The sequence below is a fragment of the Rhamphochromis sp. 'chilingali' genome (genome assembly GCF_963969265.1).
Source record: "Rhamphochromis sp. 'chilingali' genome assembly, chromosome: 17".
Classification (NCBI taxonomy): domain Eukaryota; kingdom Metazoa; phylum Chordata; class Actinopteri; order Cichliformes; family Cichlidae; genus Rhamphochromis; species Rhamphochromis sp. 'chilingali'.
This window is the reverse complement of record NC_137944.1, coordinates 9,037,147-9,059,231: the sequence shown is the minus strand read 5'-3', so window position 1 is coordinate 9,059,231 and position 22,085 is coordinate 9,037,147. Positions and strand designations below refer to the sequence as shown.

The following is a 22,085-nucleotide window of genomic DNA, read 5'->3' as shown; positions in this document are numbered from 1 at the left end:
TTGGAGTGCAGAGACATTATCATGTAGATATTAAACAGCTGATGTCCACTATTTTCATCTTTTACATCAGTATTTATGTTTTCACCAACTTTTTACTTTTACTCCTTACATTTGTACACAGATACTTTCTTTTTAAGAACAGCCTCATTACTTTGGTTTTAAGACATTTACTGCCTTGCATGCATTGAGAACAGTGAACACTTACCTGTCATACCACCCTGTGGTAGCTGGACTTGAATTGGGATTGACAGAAGTAGAATTTAAAAATAGGCCCGCACAGGGCTCTACTATAGCTTTCACCACTGTCCCTGAAGATCATGACTTAACAGAAGTTTTCCTTTAATACCATGCTTTCCCTCCTGGCAGGCATGCGACTGTGCCATAGACCTCCTATCTCGTATCATTCTCCACTAGTTGCCTTAACAGGATGTGACATCCTGAAAGAGAGGCTATGGAGAAATGCATCCCTGAATCGTTAGCTCAGCCTCTAGTTCATTCACACTTTTTCCTGTGCTCACACTGCCTTGATCACTGTTGGATTTTGACTAGCCTTCTAAAGTGCAGCTAACTTATTGTCAGTCCCCAAACTTCCAACAGCATTCCAGACTGCAGCAATCCTAGTTAAACATGTATTCTAACTTCATGGTATACCCTGTGACAATGTCTTTGATCGGGGCCATCAGTTCACTTGCAAGGTGCTCTGTACAGCTTTGGGGGCACAAATAAGTGTATCTTCTGGTTTCCAACTTCAGACCAATGGCCAGACAGAACACCTGAATCAGGACGTGGAAGCTGCCCTTCAGCGTGTTGTCTCATCCAACCCTTCCACCTGGAGCACCCAGTTGTTTTGGCTGGAGTTTGGGCATAACATGGATATTCTCTACAACAAGCTTTTCTCCTTTGGAAGTATCTCAAGGCTACCAACCTCCACTGTTTCGTGCCTTGGAGAGTGAAATACAGTCCCCTCTGTTCAGCCTGTGGTACCAGTACCAGCCTATTTACCATTAACATTCGAGTCTGGAACTTTTGGATCCCAGAATTTTTTAAAAGATTTTTTACCTTTCCTAAATTTAGGAGTTACCTTTTCCATTAAATCAACGTACATCAAATTCTTGAATTTCCGATTTATAGTTTTCATCAACAATATCCTTAGATGAACTCTGGCCTGGCACGATTGCTCATTGTGGCCCTCACAGTTTTGCATCTGTTACTGAATGAATTTAGGGGATTTTTTTTTTCAGGTTAAAGTCTATTTTTAAAACTGGCCTAGGGCTTAAAGAGATGATAGTGTTTGTCTGGTCATGTCTGCAAAATTCAGAAACAGTAATCAGTCTTCTGTTAGCATTTTCGTTCAAGCTGAAATCACAGTGATTGGGAGCTCTTACAAAGATCAGGGACAATGATTTTACAGTTCAGTACTGTTCATCTCATAAAGCACCAATGACCTTTTTCAATGTGGCTGTTATTCATTCATTTATTTTTAGATCGTTCTGAAAGTCCTGTCATGTCCATTTGTACTTTTCTGTCAGCTGACTGCTTATAGTTTGAAAGAGATGCTGCTTTCAAACATAAGCAGCATCTCTGTGACAAAAGAGCTATAGTTCTGTCTCACCTGACCCAAAGGTGTGCTTCCAGTATGCATAATCTTTCTCCAGGTTGTCTTTAGCATTCTTCAGGTGGGCTTGAAGGTGGTTCATCTGCAGAGGTTTTTCTTGTTCTGCAACCTTATAGTCCAATTTTGTGCAGGGTTCTTTTGATTGTCATCTTTGAGACGAACTTGGCTCAGTCGTTATCTTGTGTCTCAGCAGTTGTTCACATCTATAACTAAGTTTCTATCCACATTCTTTCTAATAGTTTGCTTCCTACCTCTGCCAGGCTTGTTGTGTATTGTTTGGCTCTCTTTGAATTTCTTGATGATACTTCTCACTCCAGTTCTTGACATTTGGAAATGTTTGTGAGAACTTTGTATATCCATCTTTCCTTTGTTTTTGTTTTTGTTTTAAAAAGCACTTTGGAAATTTTTGACAAAAACATGTCAAGTTTCCAAAAAGTCTGCAAAAACAGCTTTTAATTTTGACCTCTATAAATACTTGCCTGCTAAGGTTATGGGCTCAGTCACTGGTTTTGGAGGTATGTAATTACACACTGTTTGACTTGTCAGTCAAAAGTCATTAGCTAATAACCTGCAGTTACATAGTTAGAATCACTCCTTCTCATCAAATGTGGCTTTTAGCAACCAAGGTGGTGATCGCCGCAAATCTTATCTTAAGGCTTCAAAACAGGACTTGACAGCTCCATTAGGTGACGTCACATCTTTTATACTCTCTGTGTTAACATAACTTGGAATACAAATGGGCTATAAATGGTAAATAGAAATAATCTGTTTCAAAAACTCTCCATGCTTACAGATTTTGTATGTTCATTCAGACATAATATCTAAATTAATTTGACCATGAATCAGCACAACAGTGTGAGCGATTTCTAGCAATACTAAATGGCCAGATGCAAAGGGAGAAAGACCTGAAGGTGACTGGAATATAATATAAACTTAATGCTTCTTTACAATAAATCTTATTCAGTTAGAAAGGCTGTTTATTTCACCATAAATGGTGCCACATTTGAAAGGAAAATAGATTTTTGGGTTGAACAGCAAAGTTGAGTTTGTGGGTTTTGCCCATGAACAGCTTATCCTCCTATTAACCTTCTGGTACTCCAGGTGCTGACAATCAGGTACCTGCAAGCATGGCCCTGGCTAAAGTGGTCAATTGGTATCTGCTCCAAGCATGTCACACTTGACTAATCTGGATTGGGTTCCTTTCATAGCACAGCTTCAACCTGCTGTTCTTCTATTAAATATTTTCTGTCATTTATAATTAGTGTGGCATTCCTTTATAATTAATCATTGTCTTAGTGATCAGCGATTAAAATCTCCTATATAACCTTACCTTACAATGTGCTTATTCAATTAACTGCTGAAGATAATAGAAAAATATAACTACAGGTTAGCCAGGGCTGATCAGAGGAAGCTGGTGACAAAGAGGAAGACACAGCAACAATTGCATTCATCTCTCTCTCTCTGTCTCTAGACTCAACTCCAGTCCTTTTCTGACACAACTGGATAATCTGGCTTTTAAGCATTGTTTCATTGTGTTTTGCTCAGAGGTGTGTCCAGCCTTCCCTGGTGTCCCAACACTAATGTCTCACAGTGTTAATCTTACACTGCATAACACCATAACATGAGAGCAAATTAGAGAACTGCAATATAAATTTAATATGCCTTTACGTCTTCACTTGATTTCTTAATTAGTTAGTTAATCTCAGGTTTGTTTCCTTAGTCAGTTACCACTTACAATAAGCATGGACTCACAAACTGAACAATTAATTTTAATAGAGACTAATTCATTTAAACAGAATAATGGCCATTAGACACAAAACCCTACCCTTCTAGAGACTATCTGCTCCCAGACCACCTAAAAGATTAACTACTATAAAAAAAAATTATTTGTTACAGATATTCACAAAGAATATCACAACAACAGTCGCCTCAAGGCACTTTATATTGTAAGGTGGACCCTATAAAACATACAGAGAAAAACCCACCAATCATATGATCCCCTATGAGCAAACACTTTGGCGACAGTGGGAAGGAAAAACTCCCTTTTGACAGGAAGAAACCTCCAGCAGAACCAGGCTCAGGGAGGGGCGGGGCGGGGGAGAGAGAAGGAAGACAGGATAAAAACATGCTGTGGAAGAGAGACAGGGGTTAATAACAAGTAAGATTCAGTGCAGAGAGGTCTATTAACAACGTGAACCAGAGCAACAATCCAACTTTACTCCAACAGAGATAGATGATCTTGTTAATAGTTTTACATCCTTACTGTGTACGACTCTGGATAAAAAGAAAGCAATAAATCAGCGAGCTTTAAATCCCAGGCATAATTCAAACACATTAAACAAAACACATTGCAGGTATTAAAGGAAATGCACTGCAATAGTTGAAATTGCATCCAGCTCATAAATTCCAATTTGCGCATGAAGAAGGAGAGTCTTCTAGACACATGACAGTTAGTCAAGGAGTTTCACTGGGTTCTATGCTGGGACCAGTTCTACTTCACTAAACTTAGAAAATGCAACATACATTGTCATCACTATGCAGATGATCCCCAGCTTTATCTATGAAGCCAAATGACACAAATCAGTTAGATAAACAGACATGTCTTAAAGATCTTGGAAACATGGTATCTCTCCAGATTCTTACCTTGGCCTCCAGTAACACTGGAGGAGTCTTGGTGTCATTTTTAATCAACATGTTCTTCAACACACACATTAAATATATATAGGGTTGCTTTCTTGCATCTGTTCAATCTCTTTAATCCTGCCACAGAGTGATGCTGAAAAACTAGTTCATGCCGCTTTCTCAGTCAATCTTTGGTCAATCCAAAAAGCTGCAGCAAGAGTACTAACGGGGACTAGAAAGAGAGATCATATTTCCCCTGTAATTACTTTATCTTTGCTGGCTTCCCGTTAAATCCAGAATTGAAATTTAAAATCCTTCTCATTGTACTATATTATCCCAACAGACCACTTCGGCTGACTTACCGGCTGACTCGTAGTTCTAAAAGTAGAATGGGAGGCAGAGCTTTCTGCTGTTAAGTGCATCATTGAACTTTTGTCTTCACTCTCTCTTACTGTAGTCTGTGTTTTGTTCTGGATCCCTATCCTCACTTTTTGTTTCTCCTTTTCTCCTCACCCACCAAATGGTAGTGGCAGATGACTTCCCCTCCCCAAGCTTAGGACTGCCGAAGGTTTCTTCCTGCTAAAAGGGAGTTTTTTCTTACTACACTGCAAAGTGCTGATTTAATCGTTGGGATTTTCTTCAGAATACTGTAGGGTTACCATGCAGTAGAAAGCACTTTGAGGTGATTGTTTTGTGATTTATTGCTATATGACTAAACCAGACATTGAATGGCAGTGAAACAGAATAACTTATGCATTTTTTTTTTTTTTTTTATTCTACTTTCCACTTCTACTATACTAAATGAAAAATATTCTACTTGGTACTCCACAGCATAGTTTTTTTACTTTTTTTGCAGATTTTAAAATATACAGCATCACATCACAGGATATTAGGACATTTATAAGTATAGAAAATTATCCATTAGCATATTCAATTCATTTCAGTTTTATTTATATAGTGCCAAATTACAACAACAGTTGCTTCAAGGTGCTTTATGTTGTAAGGTAGACTCTACAATAAGACATACAGAGAAAAACTCAACAATCATATGACCCCCTATGAGCAAGCACTTTGGCAACAGTAGGAAGGAAAAACTCCCTTTTAACAGGAAGATTATATAGGATATATCATTACAGTCCTCTCCAACTGACACATTAAAGTAATACTTAAATCAAGGAATCAGTTATAATCCAATAAAATAAATAAACTGAAAATGAGTATTTTACTTTTGGCCCTTTAAGCATATTTTAAAATATTCGTAGTGTTCCTTCTGTAGAATTGTGACTTAAATAAAAGAAGCTTGTTTGCTTCTGATGCTTGTTTCACGATTCTGAAAAACAGAACTTACTCATTCAATACAAAAAAGTTTCATACTTTGTATTGAATAAACTTTTATGTAGCACATGGCTCCACATGAACCTGAAAATCAGACTTAATGTTTTCTAAACCAAATTCTCTACAGTATATTTATTTTTTTACTAATTGCACAGATGTGGTACTGTGATCTTTTTTTTCCATTGCAAAGAGGAAAAAAGAAAAATCTTTTGATTATTTTCCGTTTTATTAAACATCTAAGAGGAAACAAAACACCAAATTGTCCAAACAGTGGCTCACTGACTGATTTACTGACTCCAGTTCACGCTCACGGACCACCAGTGCCACCTTGTGGTCAGCTTAAAAAATACACAGATTGTTCAGTGAGTTGTATTTTTCTTTCCTTTATTTTGACAGGAGCATTGGCTTAATTTACCTTACAGTTGGTACAAATACAGTACAGTATGTTTCTCCTAATAAATGCATCACTCGCATTCACTTAGTGATGTCACTGAGGGTGTTGGGGTGACTTTTGACACAGCAGATGCTGCACAGACACTCTTTAGGTGAACTATAGACGGACAGTGTGTACATGATAGTTGGGGTCTTTGCACTCTTGTGCAGCTATTGCCATCGGGTCACAATGTGTGTGAACACATGTCACATTGAACTTGCATATTGAATACCTAACCTAAAGCTTTCACCTGAGAACAAACCAGTACATCCTCCATTCACACAAGTCTCAGATTTGTCAAAGTGCACAAAGAAAAACAATTTTAGGGAAAGGAGAAGACAGAAGGTATTGCTATTACTGACACAAGGTGTGTGAGCAGGAGGTGGACATGTGAAAAGGAGCTTTAAATCATTGTGTGATGGTGACAAGAATACAAGCGGGAATCAGTAATGCTGTTTCAGTTTTGAAACACAACACTGGTTTCCTACAAAAAGGTGTGTTGAGATGGTGCAATGTTTGAATGCATTTAAAGAAACATCATAAAATACACCTTTTAGTCATGACCATGCAGTTGCACTCAATTCCTTTTTACAGCACGAAGATCTGAACAACAGTACACACCACTAAACTGATTTACATCTTATCCACTGTGCTGTTTGTGCAAGGTCATCGGAAAAATCCACACAACAACATTCACATTTTGCTTATTTTAGAACACAAAGTCATCACCTTCAGTGAAAAATTAGGTGTTTTACATATAGATTTGAATGATTAATCCAATATTCAATGTCACTAAGGTCAGTGGACCAAATCTTTGCCTGCATTATTATAGATGTGGGGGGAAAAAACAAGTGCATAGTTCAGTTATATCCCCATCTCTGCATTTGGTACCCTCAGGTTCTGTTAGACTGAAACCCAGTGGAAGCAGCCACAGAGCCAGATAGTTTTTAAAGAGGTGGGCAGGTTGAGCTCAGAACCTATTTCTAGTTCTTGTTTCCCCATTTTACAGATTGTTGTAGTACCAAATGATTGCTTACCAGATGTACCAAATCATTCCTAATCATTTAGGCATGACTGCCGTAGAAAGGTATGCCATGAGGACTCATGCATAACAAGCATTTTTATGTAAAACTTAAAAAAAAAAAAAGTTTTTAAAAGTGTCAAGTAACAGAAGAATAACTTCCCTATAGTAAAACTGAAACAAAAGCTTATTAAGAGTATTAATAATTAATTAAAAATGTTCCAAAAAGAATCACCTCCTCAAACACAGCCCAGAGATCCAGTTCAGAGATTTAAATTAGCAGAACAGACAATGACAGGTGGTGGAACAGAGCAGGCATACCCCTAAAGCCCTACAACAATCCAAATGAATAAATTAGATATTTCAACCACTGCACAGTAAAGGCTCTTTTGCAGACATTGCCGTTTCACACTTACTGGGCAGAAGGGGTGGCCAAACCTTACCCACCTGTGGTGGCTGTGGTGACTAAATATTTACTCCATATAAATTCTGTACCAGATTATATGGATTATATTGCAATAGGAGAGCAAAGAGAAGACAGGAAGCCTGGGAGAAAACCAGGGGGAAGACATGTCTTGAGGCAAATGGGTTGCCTGCTTAACCCAGTGAGCTAAACGGGTGATTCCACATGAAAGTGTTTTGAGGACAGTGCTTTAGTCAACGAGTCCTGCGACTTGTTCCATTAATCACTGCCTGTACAGCTTGAGATGTGAACATTTTTGGGTGGATTTTCCCTTCAAGGATCCTCTCTTTATAGATATACACAATTCAGAGCTTCCATCCACCTGATACATTAAAGCCGCTGTTTCACAAATTTGGTGAAATCTGACATGCTGGTAAATTTGTTTTTTTACACAAGAATCTACGGCTCACAAACCTTCTTAGAACTTTTCTCTACACCAACGCTATGTTGCATCTAGAATCCTCTTCATCAAATCTGTCCTATTTCCACTGTGATTGTCTTACTCAGTGACCAAACATCTTCAACGCTCCTGGAGTTTCAGAGAACCAACAGGAATAACCAAACAAAAAAAATCATATAACTTGGATCTGACTGTGTTACAGCATGCAAGCCTCAAACAGTGTTTGACTTGTGAAAAACATCATTCAAGACAGTCAGTGCAATGGGGTGAGGCTGCCTCCTTTGTGGCTCCTGGCTTTGGAGTCAGGGGCAGCGTCCGGAGAGGTAGGGGAAACTGGGACATCAAATGCAGGGTTGGGAATATGCAGAGCCTCTCGTCTGCATTTCTTTGAGCGAGCTTTGGTGTGACGTGGACGAGAAGTATCGCCATGGGAGCTGGACGTATGGTTACCCCTGCAGCCTTTAGAGAACTCCAATGTGGGGTCAGAGTTCAACGCTGGGCTGGTTTCTGGGCAGGAATGAGCATTCTGAGGTTTCCCCTGAGGACACGAGGTGGACAGGAGCGGAGAAAGCGCAGCCGATTCTAGCAGACCTTTAGTTCCCTGTGTGCACTGCAAGGGCAGTGCAAGAAAGAGGAAGTAAAAAAAAGTAATAAAACAAGTGACAAAACAAGCTAGTGATATTAACAGGGAACACATCAGTCTCTGAAATTACTTCAGCAAATATAACATGAGTCAAAGGCCAACTAGGAGTGCAAGCAGGATCCACACGTGATCTCAAGCAGGATATCCAAAATATTTCATGCCACAGACATGCATAGGCATGCACATTGAACCTGGCCAGTCACATTTCATATTTGATTTAGCCCAAGAAGCCTGTTTATTTATTACACCAAACTTTTAGAATGGCACTAAAACAAAGCGTGATAGTTTGCAAGAGCTGGTTCTAAAAAAGGATTGATGAAGTTTAAGTAGCAGCTGCCAGAATATTCAGACTTTAACAGGGCGTCCACACAAGAAGCAGTTTGCTTGGTGCCTGTGGCTTCATCACTGACGACTGGTCACTAGTGAACATTAAAAGCATTCCATCATATGTCAGTCAACCGTATCCTTCACTCTCGCTGGTAGTCGTTTCCACCTTTCAAGTAGAATGTAAGAAGTCTAACTCAGAACCTGGCCACTTTATGTCATCAGCAGTTATTTTGCCTGTCGCTGTTAAAGTTGCTGAATGTCATTGATATTCTGTTACTTCTGGTTCCCACATTATTGTCATAAATATCATAAAAGATGAACATAGTGACTATGACATCACTGACTGTTTTGTGAGATTCTTTTATGAAGCCTTGAGGAGAACATGTTCAAACAGCACATGTCCTTAGCCAATGAGCGCACTCTGGATAATCCTGCTTTTTGACCCTTATATGACCAAAATTTACAAGTTCCCAAAATGAGTGACTGAGCCCATAGAATCGATAACTCAGAGAAAAATAACAACATTATCCATCCATTTGCTTCCGCTTATCCTTTTCAGGGTCACGGGGGCGCTGGAGCCTATCACAGCTCTCATAGGGCGAGAGGCAGGGTACACCCTGGACAGGTCGCCAGTCTGTCACAGGGCCAACACACAGGGACAGACAACCATTTGCGCTCATATTCACTCCCACATTCACACGTATGGGCAATTTGGATTAATCAATTAACCTATCCCCACAAACTGCATGTCTTTGGGCGGTGGGAGGAAGCCGGAGTACCCGGAAGAAACCCACGCAAACACGGGGAGAACATGCAAACTCCACACAGAAAGACCCCGGCCTGATGGTGGAATTGAACTCAGGACCTTCTTGCTGTGCAGCAACAGTGCTAACCACCGTGCCACCAAAAAATAACAACACCAAAACTAAAAATGAGTTTAAGGCAGGTGTGTCAAACTCCAGTCCTCGAGGGCCGGTGTCCCAAAACGTTTAAATATGTCCCTGCTGCAACACAACTGAATAACATTAGGTCATTAGCAAGACTCTATAGAACTTGAGTGCATGTTGAGGTGGCAACCCCTAACCCTACTCAAGCAATTTTAAATAAGTGTAAGTGTTTGAAAGCTTGTACTGTTATTGCACCATTTTCATTCACTCATAAGCTGCTGTAACATGAATCAAAAGGCTGAATTGCCACCTCATCGTGCAGTCAAGTTCTACAGTCTTGCTAATGACCTAATGTTATTCAGGTGTGTTGCAGCAGGTACTCAGAAAGGTTTCAGGACACCGGCCCTTGAGGACTGGAGTTTGACAGCTGTGGTTTAAGGGGATCACTTTTGTGCTGTCCCTGGCTGCAACAATGAGTTTTACGTTAAGAAACCGAGGATATACTGTCCACTTTCACTGTCTGTCTCTTTCGCAGTAATTGGCTTTTCATTATTTGGCTTCCTGCACTGAAATGGGAAAATCCGGCCGTTAGCTGTAAAGAATTTAACAAACGTGACTAGACTCGCAGACAGTTTTTGAGAGCAGGGCTCCGTGATGTAGATTAGCCTTTTTACGTGTAGTGTTTCACGTCCTCTTAAAGGCTTCATTTCTCAGAACAGGAAGATAAGTCCATCTTTTACGGTATCATCACTGCTAGCTCTTCCAGTGTGGATGCTTCTTACGCGTCATGCTGGATCCATTAAAGAGAACTCCATATCACTATCCCTGCACGCTTGCCCAAAGGATCAGACTCAGGTCAGGCTTTACACTGAGAAAACAAACTGTAAGATTCTTCTGGGAGATGTTGAAGTTTAACAAACATCTTCTATGCTTTTTAAACCATCTGCAGACGAAGACGTCCCGACCAAAACGATAAAACAGAGCATTGTTTACAGTCAGTGGTCTTCAGTAAATGCTTTATAAACTTTTATAATTGTGGTTTATGTGAAAAACTCTTGTCTGTAATATACAGACATACAATATATATACAGTATACAATGAGTGACCACTGGGACAAGCTGGCTAAAGGGAAGTGATTGGATGCATTGGCTCTGTTAATGCATCCATTATCAAGCGTGCATTTGTGTGGTGGGTTCTTTGCAATTTAAAGGTTTACATTTTCAAGCTGACACATCCAAGTTGATCTGAACTGAGATTAAAGGTTCAGTAGCTCAAAACAGTAAATGTTTACAAGTACAGCAGCAGACCCTGAACCTGACTTCTTTCTGCTTGTTGGCAGATGTTTTTATCCCACTCTGTAACGTTACACAGTCTTTACCTTATAAACATACCTGCCTTGAGATGCTTTGCTTTAAACTGACGCCAAATAAAAAACACCGAATTAAACAGAGATTGGCTGGGATCTTTATAAGCATGCAAATGTACTTTTAAAAAGTACCTTTTATTACTAAAGCAATTTAACACACAATGAAAATATAAAGTAGCAGTTAGCTCAGCCAAACTAAGACCAGTAAAACCAAAAGAGTGAGCTGAAAGGAGCTGTTAAACTGCACAGAACTGACTGGAAGTTCAGTTTGGTGATAATATTTGATACTATGAGCAACCCGTTTTACATGAACTGATCATTTCTTAGTATAAAATGTTGCTTTGGGCACTTTTTAAATGCAACTATTCACCCGAATTTGCTTCTTTAGCCTTGAATGTAAATTAGTCTGACAAATGAATGAATTTTAACAGCATAAGCTCTGGAAAATTTTTCATTTAAATGCTAAACCTTTTTTTTTTTCTCCATATGCTAGTTTGTATTCAAAGTTTATACGCTACGTATAATTCAGGGTCGAGAAAATGTGCTGTCACCATATGGGTATATTTCAACACTGTTTCCACCCCTAAACCTAAAAATTATACACACATGGGAAGTCTCTAAGCACTGTTAAAGCCCTGCAGTTCATTCCTTAAGAAGCTGGTTTAATGGCTGTCATTATGTTTCACTGACCTCTGAATGAACATCTTCCTACAGTTGTTTTTGTCAGTCTTTAAACAGTCTGGTGGTTAGCACAAGAGAGTTGTTTGATCCGTAACTATGCACCCTTTACTGGGATCAATTATACACTTCAATGCATTTAACATTGGCAATGGTTAAAGCCATGCGGGAGTAAAGCAGCCCAGCAAAGGGGCATGCAAAGACAACGGCGGCCACAGGCTGTCTGCACTCACTCTCCCTTTCTCTATACAGGCTTACCAAGCTCAAGGCTCGCTTTTCTTTGCTCTAACAGCGGCTAATCAGCCAGTGCAGGACAGAGCAAAGTCCAGACACTTCTCCTCCTAGTGTTGGTGGAGGGACGCAGGCACAGAGACACACCACACAGAGAACAGTGAGTCAGCACTGGGTGAGCAGACACACAGGGAGGGACTGATTCTGGGTTTGTCTCGTAGGAAAAATATAGAAAAGTATGTCTCCTTGTACTGTGATAGGAAAACGGTGATGATGGATGGAAACAAAATGAAAAATGACAACACATGATGAACTGCATGGACAAAAATTTTATGTTATACATTACAGATACTAAAAACTGAAACGTCGTAAAAAAAAAACCAAACACGTAAAAATGAAACAAAGGCATGACGGGAAGCAAGAGATGAAGGACATGAGGAGCTTCCCTCGTCACAAATCTTTTGGCATTTTAACCTTTTATATGCAGACAGACATGACAGGAGAAAACAAACAGCACACACTCAAATTTACAAACCGCTGTTACAGAAATAGCTTTCTTTACAGCGTCACCAGCTTTTCAACTGACTTCAAAAGGCTAGCTTATACACACTCAAAGACACAAGACTCCAGCTTCAACTGACTCTCACTGTACTACGCGATATGTGAATATATTGAGGCTCAGATTGCAACTCTATCTGAACTCTGGGCAAGTCTTGTAAACAAAACTGGCTTAAAAACACTTCAAGTATCTTTTTATATCCCTTGCTGTCAGAGAGAACAGCAAGAGAGATGCTCTGTGAGGAGGAGCTGGAAACACTTCTTACATCTCCTGCTCTCTAAACACCCGGAGCTGGCACACGATACTGCATAGAAGTAAACACTGAGGAAAAATGTGCATACAGAGAGTAGTACTCTCTATTAAAAATAGCACAAGAAGAATTTTATGTGTGCATTTCCATGAGGTAGACATGGCTGAACAACAGCTAAAGACACCATATTAAATTACACTTTAACAAAGTAGTTCAAGTTTAAAAAAAAAAAAAAAAAACAGCAGCAGGACCCCAGTTGACTATTTCCTGAATTAAAATACGCACCTGCCAAAGCATCATTAGTTCTCTTATTTAAACCTGGACATTAGAGCTACTTTTTCATGTTTGTCATCTATATTTCTAAGATATGCCTTCAACAAAAATTATGGTCTTTATGAGTTTTTTTCTTTTTTTTAATTTAATTGTCTGCGTCTTTGACAATTCAACTTAATAATTATTCAGTAATGCGCAATTCAAAGAGTCCTGCTAGCAGCAGACCTCAGGGCAGGGACTTCGTGACAATTAACATACCTCTAGTGGTCACTCTACGAAGTCATAAATCATGTATGAGCAGCACGGTGGCACAGTGGTTAGCACTGTTGCCTCACAGCAAGAAGGTCGGGCCCAGGGTCTTTCTGTGTGGAGTTTGCATGTTCTCCCTGTGTTTCCGTGGGTGTTCTCCGGGTACTCCGGCTTCCTCCCGCAGTCCAAAGACATGCACTTAGTAGGGATAGGTTAACTGGAAACTCTAAATTTCCCATAGGTGTGAATGGTTGTCCATGTGTGGTTGTGCCCCCTCGATCATTTATAAAAATATTATATCCCTCCCCCGACTCTTCCTTTAACTCTTGCATTTGATGACATCCCCCTCTACCCTTAATGATGAGTTTTGACACCTCAGTATATATCAATACAAACATGGTTTGGCAACCATTAGAATTAGTAGAATATAACAAATAGAATAGTTTGTCCTTTGTAGAGTCTAACCAGTATAGGAACACCAATAATGACAGTTAGCAATTTAAAAATCCAAAATACTTGTCTACCACTACTGCTCTCATCTTTCAAACACACAGACCATAAACAGACTTCTCTAATTTTTTTTATATTTAGTTAATAAGGAGTTCTTAAAGATAGGACAACTCAGTTTCAAAATAATGTTGATATGTAATAATGTCATAAAATATTAAAAATGTATAAAGTAACCCAGTTTAAGCAGTCTTCAAACTTTGATTGTACTGCTTCAAAAGCCCCCAAATACATTCTCTTCATTTGATGTTCTTCTAGGTCCTTCAGCTTTCGGTTTAAAACCAAAACAGGTGTTGAGTGGCAAGTAAGTACTCCTAACTAGTACCCTATCTGTTTTTCATAATCATAATAAATTAATAAGTAAAACTGAGCTAAAAACATTGCAGCTCTTTACTAGAATAGGAAATAGAATAATAGAAAAAACATTTTTTTAAACTCCACCAACCAAACCAAACAAATGCGCCATAACGTTCAACTATCCCTTTAACTTCCAATAAGAGGCATAATACTGTGCGATAAACCTCTGACTAGAGTGTTAATACACCAAACCTTTACATGACAGTCAACAACAGGCAGCAAACAGATGCTGGGTTGGGGCTACAGCAGGCAACGAGGTTTCTCTCAGGCACAGAAAGAGTTTTGGTGGCAGTCACAGGGTGCAGGCACGGGAGAGGGGGATTTCTGCAATGCAAAAGCAGCTCCTACCACATTTATCTCGCTTTTAGCGGCCAGGGTGGGCAGCTCGATGTCAGCACTGCCAGTCTGGGCAGACTCATCTGCCGGCAGGAAACCCCGTCTGTCAATCAAGCTGAAATGGCACAGAAAGATACGAATGTTCAGGTTATGAGGCGAGGATGTTCCGCCATTAATACCAATATCTTGTCATCTTTGTCATGAATGCAGAACGCACATCACAGATTAAGAATTAGGAATTCTTCCTCCCCGCCATCTCCAACTACTTACTCTCTTGGCTGTCTGGTTTTCCATCTGAGACTCTTTATCTTGTAATAGTAAGTGGTTGAGACAACTAAACTGCTGCTACTTACACACATAAAACTAAATTGCAATTAAACAATGAACTGAAGCTCTGTAATTCAAAAATAGCCACAATCCAGCTGATTGCTATTGCTACAGGTTTATTAGTACTGCACTCTCTTTATCAACTCATACAAACTTATTAAAAATTATCAGTGATTGCTTCTTTCATAAAGTATGCATGCTTGCAAATGAAATATGCACCATCTTAAACAGCCCATTAGTAATAAAATAGCTAAAACTAATATACAAGGATCCTCACAAGCATCTCTCTTTGTTACTTGGACTCGATATTAAAGATTTAATGATGGAAGGAGTAATTCATAAAGAGGACCAACCTTGGCGGCATGGGCGCACAAAGCACCGAGCAACAGTTGATAAAGATGTTTTTATGACTGTATGGGTTTGTAACATCTTCTCCACTCTTCCCTGACCAGGAGCCTTTAATCTAAAAAAATATAAATATAAAAAATAAAAACAAATCACATATAATTGCCCCTTGGGGATAAATAAAGTCTTTCTGATTCTGATCTGATTCTGATATAAAACATATGACATGTTTTTCCCCAAACACATTATTTTGGAAGTAGAGTTTGTTCACTTTGTGAATACAAAAGTATCTGCAAGATTTCCCTTACTACTAACAAAATATTAGTATTAATATTTGTGTTGTTGTTACTATTGTTATTGTTAATTAAAAGTATTCTAATGTTAAATATACTTCCACACTAACAGAAAATTAATATTAAATATATTTACAAATTACATACAGAGTATATTTTCTTTGATTTAACAAGCATCACAAAATGAACAAAATAACATGATGTCGTCTAACAAACTGAGTCATAAAAGCAGCTTTGGGTACTCACGTCTTCGTTAGTGGTAAGATTGGAAGCAACCAGGTATGTATGGAAGCCTGAGAGGCCCAAAATGGACCAAACTGAAAAGAAACATATCACCAGCTCCACTGCAGTGAAAGACTGAGTCAAGGAAAGCAAAGTTATCAAAACACTGGCTACACAAGAAAAAACAAAAGGCTTGAAAATTGTGCCAAATTTGTTTCACTGGCACAATCCCAGAAATATATAAGACATAACAACAGCTAATCAACTAAAACATATCCCCATTCGAGCACTGGATATTTGCCAAATTGTTATTTAGAACCTGATATCAGCCCAGAAAGCCTCAGTCTGTACTTCCCTACGGATTACAGTAATTTTTGTTTCCTAATATAAAGTGAAGAAAAACACGGTTAAAAACAGTACAAATAAGAAAAATGATCACAGATGGCAATGGTGTCTATGTATATGTTATATATACATATGCAAGCTGACTGATTTTCATCCGACTTCTGTCACTGACTGTGTTTTTTGAGTAAAAAAATCTTATTCGGTACAGGATATCTCCCCGGACTCTCCTGAAGCGCAAACACTAGGCCCTTCCCGCCCTGAGCTCCTGAAAAAGAGGAAAGTGAGCAGGATTTCAGGATGATAAAATTTAATTTGTGTGGGAAATGACCGAGCTGATCCACGTATATGGCTTTTGTCAGACATTAAACTGCTCTGCTGTTGTGAACCACGCCTGGCAGTCCGAATGAAACAAAACAAACAAGCAGGTGCTATTTGAAGCCGACTACTTCCCAAGCATGAAACACCTGCAGATCAGAGCAAAACCACATACTCAGTGCTAGGTGTGTGGTCACACAGCCGAAGATGAACGCCGTCAGGAAGGAGAGCGACACGATGAAGGTGTAGAAAAACCGATAGTTACGTTTCCCTACACAGTTCCCAACCCAGGGGCAGTGATGGTCGAATCTCTCTGAAAGACAGTGATCAACTCACATTTTAGGAATGTTAAAAAAAACTCTAGAGCACTGAGCTATATAAAAGTGTGCTCTCTGCAGCTCTGTGAAGCCTCTTTTTATTATTTATGGGTTGTAAATGTCAGTGTCGCTGTGTGTTCACAGCTCACCCACACAGTTGTCACACAGGCTGCAGTGGGAGGTGCGCGGAGGGCGGAACATCTTGCAGGTGAAGCAGTACTTGAGCTTCACCACCTGCTGATTGATTAGCACTTCCTTGGTGCGAGGCGGAGGTCGATAGCTGGTGTTTCCAGTGTTGTCTACAGAGAAGAACAGTGAAAATAGGGACACAGTGTTGTGCTTTAAATCTAAGGTAGGTGTGCAGTTATTGCTGCAGTAAGCATCGAGTTTCCACTTCCATCAAAGTCATGGCAGCAAACTTACAAGTGTCACATTCACAAACCACTTTAAAGCACGATAAAAGTGTGAATGGATACCATCACATTATCAGCAATGCGTGCACATCATTAGGGCTGCACGCATCTCTGGTCAGTACTTTGAGCTTCTCATTAAAAACCTTTTGAAGATTGCTCTAAAAGATCATTTCAAAAAGTTTTCCCTCAATCACTGCTACAGACTTGAACCCACAGGGAAAGGGGGAGTGCACCCTGGACAGGTGGCCAGTGTGTCGCAGGGCTAGAACATGGAGCCAAACATTCATACTCATATTCAAACCTACAGCCAATTTTGAAACACAAATGAACCTGAACACTTCTTGTGTCTATGGGCAGTTTGAAGAACCTGGAGTGCCTGGAGAGTCTCCATGCACACAAAACAGGGATTTACACATTTGCATTTCAAACTTCAATCCCCACACCTCTCATTGACTTTAAATGCAGTGCACAACTAAACTGTGAATCTGGACCTTTGTTTTGCTTTCAGTGCTTGCACTTAAAAGTTGAGAAAGTTCTCCAATGCCAGCACCATGGCAGCCAATCAAATCCATCCATCACATCGTGTTATTAAAATATAAAGGAAGTTTGTGTAATTCAGCATGAAAATGGAGAACATTAGCAACAGGCAGTTAGTGTGACTCATGCTAAGTGATCATTAAAGCTCAATTAGCTTGCCTTGTTAATGGCTAGCTGTTACTGCTTTGACTATCCCACTAGCAAAGACACCCCAGATGTCAGGTACTCCCACTGTCAATCAATGAAGCATAGTGTACGTATGAATCCTGTTTTAATGTACACAATTTCAACCTATAATCATTTTCTGTCACACTTCACATCCTTGTAAAATCAGGTCTGACCACTTCACTGGGTTGTAACAACTTGCGCTTTTATCCACTCTTACTCAGGGCGAGGGGTGGATTATAGCCCAATAATAGCCTGAGCAGAAAGACATCTGGTGTCAGGTGTGCAGCTCGTAACAGCAGATGGAAAATGATGTGTCATCTTTCACAAAATGACTAACCTGCAAAAACTCTTTCCCAGTAACTTGGACACTGTGCCTGAGAGGTTGACCAACATGAGAAAAATAATAGAAAAAAAAGAAATACCCGCTATTCTTTTTGCGCAACTTACAGATGGTTCCTTATGGGGGTTTTTTCTTTATTTATTTATTTTTTTTACAATAGTCGGTGTCATCCATTCCATACCATACTAAACCGTGCACTAATTCAAACTAAGAAGCTACACAAGAGAGCTTTCCAGAATCTTTCCTGAAACATTGGGGCCCAAATAAATGTTCAACAGTCACGCCAGAATCTTCATTTCAAAAATAGCTGTAGTACAGTTCAGTTGGATAACATGTGGATCTTACATCACCACTGCCTAAACTCTGGTCATGAGTAGGAGTTTCCAAAGTGCACAGAAAGCCAGCTTTAGACATGCAGGTCATTATAACGATGCAAGTCATATGGAAAGTAAAAATAATATTGGCATGGCATAAAACTGACAGTGAACATAACTGATGAGCTTTGAACAGGTCTGAGGTGTGAAAGATTGGGGAAAATAAATCTGTATAAAATCTAGTGAAAACTTCAGACCAAAATTAGAAGGCAGCAGACACTTTTCAACGTGCCAACATGACGTTTATTACACAGCAAATTCCACTTATGTTCTTTTATGTCTTGATGACTTCCGCATCATTAAAATGACCTGAAGAATTTTAAATTGTGACTGAGCCATTAAAATGTACGCGCATGTGTGATTCCAGAATAAATAATTAGCCACACCAGAACAGCGCTTTCATTCTCTTGAAACTATGAATGGTGTTTTAATCAAAACAAAGTCAAGGCCACTGACTCTTCAATAACTTGGAATAAAATAACCTGTGTTTAAGCAGTACTGGTTTATGGGTAAGATTCCCCGTCCTATACGAAACTTTAGAGCCAAAACACAGTGCAGAAATATCCCAAAAGAGAAAAAATGTGACAACACTGGACAGCATTTCCTGCACACAGATTTTAGGCCAACCAAGTATATTTGGTGACTAATTTTTCCTTTTCCATATGTGTCTCAGTGAGCACCATCATTACCAACATGGCTGATTTATTAAGAACAATTCTTATCATTCTTGTTTGACAGAATCTGTATAACAGGGTGCTAGGTTACCAACTAATGCTAGCATGCTTGATTAGCAGGCTACTTACATAAACTGCACGCGTACAACAAACACACTTATATCTGCTAGCACAGCACAGACTAAAATATTACTCACCAAATCCGAAGCACAAACTTCTTAGACGGGCTGTACTTTACAAGAAGGCACATTATTTATCAAACAATCATATGAAACAACCAGAAAACACACCAAAAGGTAGTGAAGGCGAGATGTATCGACTACAGTTCTCTGTATCAGAAGACATATCAATCAAGAGGGTCATGTCCCTACCACCAGTATGCTGATAATTAGAAAGCCTTACACCACCCAGTGTAAGGTTTATGCTACAGATGCCTCACAGCTGCTTACCAAAATCCCTTTTTGTATTTCTGCAATGTTAATCCACCTTTATTCTTTTTTATTGAGATGCCAAATTAGCTATTTAGTTGAATTCCTGAACAGAAAAAAAAATTGTTTTAATGGTTGAATCTAATGTTTGATTCACTTCTGACTTCTTCTCTGATTTGGATATAAAAATATGGATAATAAATAATATTATGTTTTTACTTTTTTTAACAAGTTTTTGACAAATTTCTAAAATATTTGTGTTTTCTGTTTTTATGACAGCTGGTCTAATACATTTGTTAAGCACTGTATACAAAAATCCATCCACCATGGAGTTATTATGAGGGGGGGAACTATAGAGGCAATTTTAAATGTATCTTGCTATCTAATCACGATTCATGTGTATAAATCGCATGTTTTGGTTTTCGTTACAGCCACAGCTAGTCTGTCATGTTATCACCTTCTCAGAAACACTTGTGTTTTATTTTGAGTGCTTTTACTGCATTTTTCTATATGCAGGCTTTTTCTTGAGTTGCAGTCCATTTGACCTCTCAGTGCCACCATTGGGTTGGCTTGTTTTTGGAGTTTGCCTCCAGTGGCTATTTGAGGAACTGCAGATATTGGGCATTTAAGCCTTTTCAGCCCCAGAGACTGATGTTTAGCGCACAGTACACTCAAGTGCATATAGCCCCACTCCTCCTATTATCCAGCAGTGTTTCCAACAGAATGTCAGTCTGTAGGAAACAATTCGGGACGTCAAATTCAAAGGCCTTGCAGACAACCTCATAGTTACTAGTGCAGCTGTTAGACATTACCAATCTGTTTCTCAATGTCTGCAGCCTCATCTGGTGTTGCTCTGGGCAGGATGCCGGGGTCGGTGAAGCTGGTCTGGAGCAAGGTGATGAGCACAAACACAAAGAGGACTCCTCCAATAACAGGTATGCAGCTGGTCAGGTGTTTGACCAGGAATGGACAACTGAGAAACAAACACAGGCAGGGGTAATTACCAAGGCACACTGGGAAAAGATGCAGACAATGTTCTGTCACATATAACTGAGCCTACCTTCTTCTTTTCTTTAACTCACTGATGGATCTAATTTTAATTAACATTCAACTCTTTTAATTGCCATAAAACTCCCAGAAGACTGAACACATTTTCACTCTACTGTGGCAGAAAGAATCTTGTTTCTATTATTAAGCACTACTTCTTAAAAATGTGCACTTAGCTTCAAATATTAAGAAAAAAAACATTAAAAATAAACATAATTGCAACACACAGGTTAAAACAAATATCGATACAGTGCAGGGTCAAAAATGCGCTTTGGTCAGTATTTTTTTTTTGTTTTGCTTTGTTTTTTTGAGCAATCTGCATCATTAAATATCATCCTGCTAAGTCCAACTGTATGTTAGCGAGTCTCTTGCTTTTGGAAAAAACAAACAAACAGACAAACAATATAAATAAATAAAACAGATTTGATGCGCCAGACAGGGCTCAGTTCATTAAAATATCGATTAAAAAGCAGCTTTGTATCATCTGTGGACAACTTTTGAACGGAACTCGCAATCAGTATTACAGAACCATATAATATAAGACGAACTCACTCAAATATAAAAAATAAACCACTTGTGACGAGGATGAGACCCAGGGTAAGGGGAAGGACCCCACTCTGTCGGGCCACTATGATCCGTCCATCGCAGTAGAAGCGATTCTTTCCGGGGAAAACTTCCCACTTTCTCCTGGGTCTTCTCGGCTCCTTCTTCTTCTCCGTGTCATTCCCATGATGAGGCTGAGGGGTCGGGGTGGGCGTCGGAAGTGCTTGCGGGTCTATTTGTTGATACTCGCAGTTTTTCATTGTTTATAACGGAGTCTGGCCGCTCTGTCCTAGTTCGGACACCCGGTGCATTTGTCCAGCGACCGACAGCATCACCGACTCCCGTGTATTTTGAGGTAGCTGAAAGGAGCGAATGTCGTCTTTCCAAGGAGAAAATAAGCTAATCCCACACCGAGGATATCCAGCTGTAAATAACCACGAGACCCCGTGCTCGAAATTACATATCTGTTTATTCTCATAACTCCTAATTTATTATTTATAAAAGTTTATCTCCAAAAAGACAGCACAAATCCAACCTATAACACAATGACCATCGTTAGCTTCTTAGCTTTCCCATTCATCCTAGCAAGCTCATCCAGCTGCGGAGTTATTTAACAACAGTAAATCCAAAGTGCTATTACCACTGCTAGCTTGTTAGCTTCCTCGACTTATAGATTATTGCCGGCCTTTATGCTAAGCTCCGGCGGTCCTTTATGAGTAAATGACATGTAACACAAAAACTTTGTTATTTTTAATGCATATCGCTCTACTAGGAGGAGTCCTGACACATTCGTGACTACCTGCTGTTTAGCTACGTTGCCATAAAACGAGCCGTGTTGTCAAAGT

At 39.4% G+C, this 22,085-nt stretch overlaps 1 protein-coding gene across 1 annotated transcript; it reads right to left on the bottom strand.

Moving 5' to 3' along the window:
• Window positions 1–5,755: 5,755 nt before the first annotated feature.
• zdhhc18b (zDHHC palmitoyltransferase 18b) lies at window positions 5,756–22,075 on the bottom strand. The gene is made up of 9 exons (XM_080863884.1): window positions 21,250–22,075; window positions 20,463–20,623; window positions 16,866–17,015; window positions 16,575–16,712; window positions 16,298–16,349; window positions 15,764–15,866; window positions 15,233–15,342; window positions 14,565–14,667; window positions 5,756–8,499 (listed from the first exon to the last, which is right to left on the bottom strand). Exons 1-9 carry the CDS (start codon window positions 21,498–21,500, stop codon window positions 8,143–8,145), a joined length of 1,425 nt encoding a protein of 474 aa, XP_080720010.1. The 5' UTR covers window positions 21,501–22,075; the 3' UTR covers window positions 5,756–8,142.
• Between the last annotated feature and the right edge of the window lie 10 nt (window positions 22,076–22,085).

Bases quoted from the DNA above. Each gene is read 5' to 3' on its own strand.
- zdhhc18b (XM_080863884.1), bottom strand. From the start codon at position 21,500: ATGAAAAACTGCGAGTATCAACAAATAGACCCGCAAGCACTTCCGACG. The intron at 15,343-15,763 runs GTGAGTACCCAA...ATATTTTTTTAG, and splicing joins ATCTTACCACTAACGAAGAC to ATTAAAGGCTCCTGGTCAGG. The intron at 14,668-15,232 runs GTTGGTCCTCTT...GTGCCATTTCAG, and splicing joins TGTGCGCCCATGCCGCCAAG to CTTGATTGACAGACGGGGTT.